This window comes from Pristis pectinata, chromosome 5 (genome assembly GCF_009764475.1).
Source record: "Pristis pectinata isolate sPriPec2 chromosome 5, sPriPec2.1.pri, whole genome shotgun sequence".
Classification (NCBI taxonomy): domain Eukaryota; kingdom Metazoa; phylum Chordata; class Chondrichthyes; order Rhinopristiformes; family Pristidae; genus Pristis; species Pristis pectinata.
The window spans coordinates 1924264-1930844 of record NC_067409.1 but is presented as its reverse complement, the minus strand read 5'-3'; the positions used below and the strand labels follow the sequence as shown (position 1 = coordinate 1930844).

The following is a 6581-nucleotide window of genomic DNA, read 5'->3' as shown; positions in this document are numbered from 1 at the left end:
ACCGCCTGCTTTTCTCCACAGATGCTGCCTGGCCTGTTGAGTGCCTCCAGCATCGTCGTGTTTTTTCCATCCTGCTTTCACTACTTATCATCGACCTGTGGGGTACCTCCAGTGTGTGCACCAATGTCACCATAAGAAAATGCACTGGTGCCTCTACTTCCTCAGAAGGCTAAAGAAATTCGGCATGTCCCCATTGACCCTCACCATAGAAAGCATCCTATCCAGATGCATCACGGCTTGGGACGGCAACTGCTCCGCCCAGGACCGCTGGAACTGCAGTGAGTTGTGGACACAGCTCAGCACATCACGGAAACCAGACTCTGTCTATACTTCCCGCTGCCTCGGGAAAGCAGCCAACATAATCAAATACCCCACCCACCCCGGACATTCTCTCTTCTCCCCCCTCCCATCGGGCAGAAGATACAAAAGCCTGAAAGCACGTACCACCAGGCTCAAGGACAGCTTCTACCCCGCTGTTATAAGACAATTGAACGGTCCCCTAGGGCGATAAGGTGGACTCTTAACCTCACAATCTACCTCGTTACGACCTTGCACTTTATTGTCTACCTGCACTGCGCTTTCTCTGTAACTGTAACACTTTATTCTGCATTCTGTTATTGTTTGCAAAACGCAGAAAGTGCTGGAGGAACTCAGCGGGTCAGGCAGCATCTATGGAGGGAAATGAACAGTCAACGTTTCAGGTTGAGATCCTCCATCAGGACAGTTATTGTTTTCCCGTATACTCCCTCGATGCACCGATGTGATGAATTGGCAGAACAATGTTCGTTTTAGACCTACCTCGATACATGCGGCAATAGTAAACCAAGCAATGTTTATTTTGTCATGTATGTATAATTTATGTTAATTTATGTAATTTGTGTGTCATGTCTATAACGTGCTGTGCTGCTGCTGCAAAAAAGCTCATTTTCATGGCATTTACACCGTGTATGCCCGTGGTAATAAACTTGAACCAACCACTCAGATCACCACTGTTGAAGGGTAAGACAAAGTGGTCAGCCAAGACATCAACACGGTCTCCAATGCGCACGCATTGTGTGAGTGTGTGTGTTGAATGCATGTGTGTTGTACAGAGGATGGCAGTGTGAGGCTTCAGACCACACAGGCAGCCGGTGACTGAAAGTCTTTATTTATAAAAAGGTACATATGTAAACATTGCAAGTAGCCTGAAGCTAGGAGCTGGCCTGGGCACAGACAGCCGGTAACATCTGCATTGAGAGCACGGGCAGAGATGCTGAACAGATCCTCCAGCAGGAGGTGGTGTGGAGCAGCAGCCGATTGGCTGAAAGCCCAGCCCAGATCCAGAGATTGGGTGTGATTGGAAATCAGAGGTGCAGAGGGACTCGGGAGTCCTAGTGCAGGGTTCCCTTTAGGTTAACTTGCAGGTTGAGTCGGTAGTAAGGAAGGCAAATGCAATGTTAGCATTCATTTCGAGAGGACTAGAATATAAAAGCAAGGATGTAATGCTGAGGATTTATAAGGCATTGGTGAGACCACATGTGGAGTATTGTGAGCAGTTTTGGGTCCCGTATCTAAAGAAGGATGTGCTGGCATTGGAGAGGGTCGAGAGGAGGTTTACAAGGATGATCCTGGGAATTAAAGGGTTAATGTATGAGGAGCGTTTGATGTCTCTAGGCCTGGATGCGATGGAATTCAGGATGAGGGGGAGGATCTCATTGAAACCTCCTGGATACTGAAAGGCCTGGATAGAGCGGACGTGGAGAGGATGTTTCCATCAGTGGGAGAGTCCAGGATCCGAGGGCACAACCTCAGAATAAAGGGACGTCCCTTTAGAACTGAGATGAGGAGGAATTTCTTCAGCCAGAGGGCGGTGAATCTGTGGAATTCGTTGCCACAGACGGCTGTGGAGGCCAAGTCATTGGGTGTATTTAAGACAGAGATTGACAGGTTCTTGATCAGTAGCAGATAAGATTAGTAAGTTTGCAGAAATCTTGAACATTGTTGGTGTCATGAGGAGGATAGTCTTGGGTTACAGAATGACTTTGATCAGTTAGTTAGTGGGCAGGGTAATGGCAGACAGAATTTAATCCCGTCAAGTACAAGGTGATGAAGTTTGGGAGGACTATCAATGGTGGGCCCTCGGGAGCAGTGAGGAACAGAGGGACCTTGGGTGTACAAGTCCAAGGATTCGGGAATGCAGCAGCACGAGTAGAAAGGGGTGGTGAGGAAGGCACTTACCTTCATCGGCCGGGGCTGATAGTATCAGAGCAGGGAGGTTATGGTGCAACTTTATAAAACGTTGGTTGGACCACAGTGGGAGCACCGTGTGCAGTTCAGGTCACCACACAGTAGGAAGGATATGGCTGGGCTGGAGAGGGTGCAGAGAAGATTCCCCAGGACGTTGCCTGGGATGGAACGTTTCAGTCGGAGCAGAGAGTGGACAGGCTGGGACTGTTCTCCCTGGAGCGGAGGCAGCTGAGGGGGCATCCGATGGAGGCGTACAAAATTACAAGGGGCACACATAGGGTAGATAAGATACTTCTCCCTGTGGCAGAGGTGGCTAAAACCAGGGGCAAAGGTTTGTGAAGAGCAAGAGGTTTAGAGGGGATTGAGGGGGAGTTTTTCCCCCAGAGGGGGGGTTGGAATCAGGAACGCACTGCCTGAGGGGGTGGTGGCAGAGACCCTCACAATGTTGAAGTATCTGGCCAAGCACTAGCATCACCAAGGCAGAGAAGGGGATGGAGCCAGTGCTGGGGAATGGGATTAGAGTCCTAGAGTCACACAGCATGGAAACAGGCCCTTCGGCCCAACTCATCCATGCTGACCAAGGTGCTCTCCTGACCTAGTCCCATTTGCCCGCGTTTGGCCCATATTCTTCTAAACCCTTCTGATCCTTGTACCTGTCCAGGTGTCTTTTAAACATTGTAATTGTACCCACCCATACCACCTCGCTCCCTCTATGGACCACCCTGTGTGAAGAAGTTGCCCCTCAGGTGCCCTTTGGGCAGGCACGGTAGCGTAGCGGTTAGCATAACGCCACTACAGCGTCAGCAACCTGGGTTCAATTCCCGCCGCTGTCTGTAAGGAGTTTGGATGTTCTCCCCGTATCTGTGGGTTCCTCCGGGTGCTCCGGTTTCCTCCCACATTCCAAAGACGTACGGGTTAGGAAGTTGTGGGCACTGGGAGGTTGGCGCTGGGAGTGTGGCGACACTTGCGGGCTGCCCCCAGAGCACTCTACGCAAAAGATGCATTTCACTGTGTGTTTCAATGTACATGTGACTAATAAAGATATCTTAAACCTTCCTCCTCTCACTGTAAACCTGTGACCTGTAGTTGTAGACTGTCATTAGTGAAGATGGATAGCACGGATATAGTGGGCCAAAGGGTCTGTTTCTGTGCTGGGACCTTTGACCCCCACTAGAACCGCCGTGGGGTCCCACTCCCCACTCAAATGGAATCCCACCCCTCCCCTCCCCTCCCCACCTTCCCAGTGAGCGACTGGGTCACCAAGCAGGTTCATCCCCTCCCAGAGTCCCGTACATGGATGGGAAGGTCGTGTACATCCCAGCCAAGTGACAGGATCCTCTCCCGTGCCAGCCCTTCATCCCTCATGGTCGTGGCGTGAAACGTGTGCGGGTTCAGTGTCTGGGGTCCAGGCTGCCCCCCTTCCTGTGGTCCCCCGACGCCCCAGCCCACTCCTCACAGCCGGAGTTCCCTCAGGTACCACCTCACCGTCATGTCACTAACGTCCTCCTGCTGGACGGAGCATCCTGCAAAACAGTTCATCTGCTTCAGCCTCTCTCCCTCCTGTCCCCTGGACCCTCTCCCTCCCTCCAAACCCTATCCCACCTCCCCCTGTCCCTCCACACCTCACCGCACCCTGACCCCTGCCCAATACCTTCCCTCTGTTGAGAACCCAGAGAGCCTGGCCCTGACGAGGGAGGGTCCCCAGTGGAGGTTTCTTCCTGTGGGAGTCCTCCCCCTTTAGACCGGGGGCATGGGGTGGAGGGTGCTGCCCAGGGCAGGGCCGTGTAACGGATTCCCATGTCGGTTCACGGGCTCCCCAGACGCCTGCCGCTTCTGTGGCCGGGAGCAGTCGGTGTATCACGTACACACGGAGTGCGAGAGGTCGCAGCCGCTCTGCGTATCTGAAGGGGCTGCTCCTCAAGTGTTGGCTGTACTTCAGCCCCAGGCCGGTGGAGTCACCCGGTGCGGGGGAGGAGGGGTGTGATCGGGGGGACTCCTGGTCGGTTTGCTCCTGGGCCTTGCCAAGGTGGCCATCCACGGGTCCGGGCAACGGGCAGCTGAGGGGATTGCCTGCCCCCCCTCCCAGGGTTACGTCCATGCCCGTGTGTCCCCGGAAAAGGAGCACGCGGTATCCATGGATACAGTGGGGGATTTCTGGGATCAGTGGGCACCACAGGGCTCGAGTGTGTTCAGGATAGGGATGAGCGTGTTGTAATTTGAAGCTGTTGACCGTAAGTAGGTGAATGGTGTAATACGGTGGTAGACAGGGTGTGATGGGGCAGTCACTGAATGAACTGGGGAAGAGATTGAAGGCTGCAGGCTGACCCTGGAACCCCAGAGCCTGGATCTGGCAGCTCAGGCCCAGTGACGGGGGCCTGACTGACAACGTTCCACAGGCTCGGGCAGCGCTGGCTTCGATCCTGACCTCTGTCTGTGTGGAGTCTGCACGTTCTCCCTGTGACTGCGGGGGTTTCCCCCGGGGGCTCCAGTTCCCTCCCACGACCCAGAGGCGTGCGGGGTCGGTGGGTCAACTGGCTGCTGTGAAGTCCCCCTCAGTGTGTGGGTCAGGGCTGGAATCTGGGAGGAGTGGGATTGGTGGGAATGCTCAGAGGGCCAGGATAGACTCCGAAGAAAATATAACTGCAGGGCAGCGGCAGTTAAAGGGTTAAGGTGCCATAACAGTACAGCCCAGGAACAGGCCTTTCAGCCCACCATGTGTGTGCTGAACACGATGCTGAATTAAACCAAATCTCTTCTGCCTGCACATGGTCCACATCCTTCCACTTGGAGCACTGTGTCCAGTTCTGGTCGCCTCATTATAGGAAGGATGTGGAGGCATTGAAGAGGGTGCAGAGGAGATTTACCAGGATGCTGCCTGGTTTAGAGAGTATGGATTATGAGGAGAGACTAAGGGAGCTCGGGCTTTACTTTTTGGAGAGGAGGAGGATGAGGGGAGACATGACAGAGGTGTACAAAATATTAAGAGGAATAGATAGAGTGGACAGCCAGCGCCTCTTTCCCAGAGCACCAATGCTCAATACAAGAGGACATGGCTTTAAGGTAGTGAGTGGGAAGTTCAAGGGAGATGTCAGAGGGAGGTTTTTCACCCAGAGTGTGGTTGGGGCATGGAATGCGCTGCCTGGGATGGTGGTGGAGGCTGATACGTTGGTCAAGTTCAAGAGATTGTTAGATAAGCATATGGAGGAATTTAAAATAGAGGGATATGTGGGAGGAAGGGGTTAGTTAGTCTCAGGTGTGGTTTGAAGGTCGGCACAACATTGTGGGCCGAAGGGCCTGTATTGTGCTGTATAGTTCTATGGTTTTATTCCCTGCACATTCACGTGCCTATCGAACAGCCTCTATTAACACCTCTATCGTATCTGCCTCCACCCCCACCCCTGGCAGCCCATGCCAGGTCCTGCACATCTCCTTTGAACTTCCCACCTCTCACCTTAATCCAATGGCCTCCAGTGTTTGATAGTTCCACCCTGGGGAAAATACTATCTACCCTGTCTCGGCCTCTCATAACTTTACAAACCTCTATCGAGTCTCCCCTCAGCCTCTGACATTCCAGAGAGAACAACCCCAGTCGGTAACAAGGGCCCGCTTCTGCAGATCTGAAAGAACCAGTCTCAGGGACACCTCTCACCCCCGAGCAAATGCTCACTGCCTTCCCAATCATCCAGTCAGCGACAAGACTGCTTTGTGACTGGCTCAGGCAGGCTCGATGACCCAGCGGGTGTGGTGGTCGTGCGCTGACCATTGAGGAACCCCACCTGTCCCCCTGTGAGTCTGATGCTGGCCCTTCCCACTGACCTGATAAATCGAGGAGCTCCAGGCAACAATCCCTCTGGTCCAAGGCCTCCAGAAGCATCTGCAGCCCTGGAAAGCTGATGCCCGGGTTCCGGGAGAGGTCCAGGAATGCCAGCGAGTGCAGGGAGGGCAGGCAGCTGCAGGGGAACCGGAGGGAGCTCCGTCAGAGTAGTCCAGCCCTCATCAGCAGCAGGCATCCACCACCCTCCCAGACACCCAAATCGCCCCGTCAGTGTACAGATCTCCCCCCGAGGGAGAGGGACTGAGGGACACCAGTCAGTGTACAGATATCCCCTGAGAGAGAGGGACACCGGTCAATGTACAGATCTCCCCCTGAGAGGGACTGAGGGACACCGGTCAGTGTACAGATCTTCCCGAGGGAGAGGGACTGAGAGATACCGGTGTCGAACCAGTCGATCTCCCCCTGAGGGAGAGGTACTGTGAGACACCAGTCAGTGTACAGATCTCCCCGAGAGAGAGCGACTGAGGGACACCAGTCAGTGTACAGATCTCCTCCCGAGAGAGAGGGACACTGGTCAGTG

At 53.9% G+C, this 6581-nt stretch overlaps 1 protein-coding gene across 1 annotated transcript in view; it reads right to left on the bottom strand.

Moving 5' to 3' along the window:
- Positions 1-3459: 3459 nt before the first annotated feature.
- Positions 3460-6581, bottom strand: part of LOC127570468 (tonsoku-like protein) — a 41599-nt gene continuing 38477 nt past the window's right edge. The window contains exons 21-22 of the mRNA XM_052016079.1: positions 6043-6176; positions 3460-3749 (exon numbers count right to left, since the gene is read on the bottom strand). Coding sequence (XP_051872039.1) covers positions 3679-3749; positions 6043-6176 — 205 coding nt within the window. The 3' untranslated portion in view covers positions 3460-3678. The remainder of the gene's footprint in view (positions 3750-6042; positions 6177-6581) is intronic.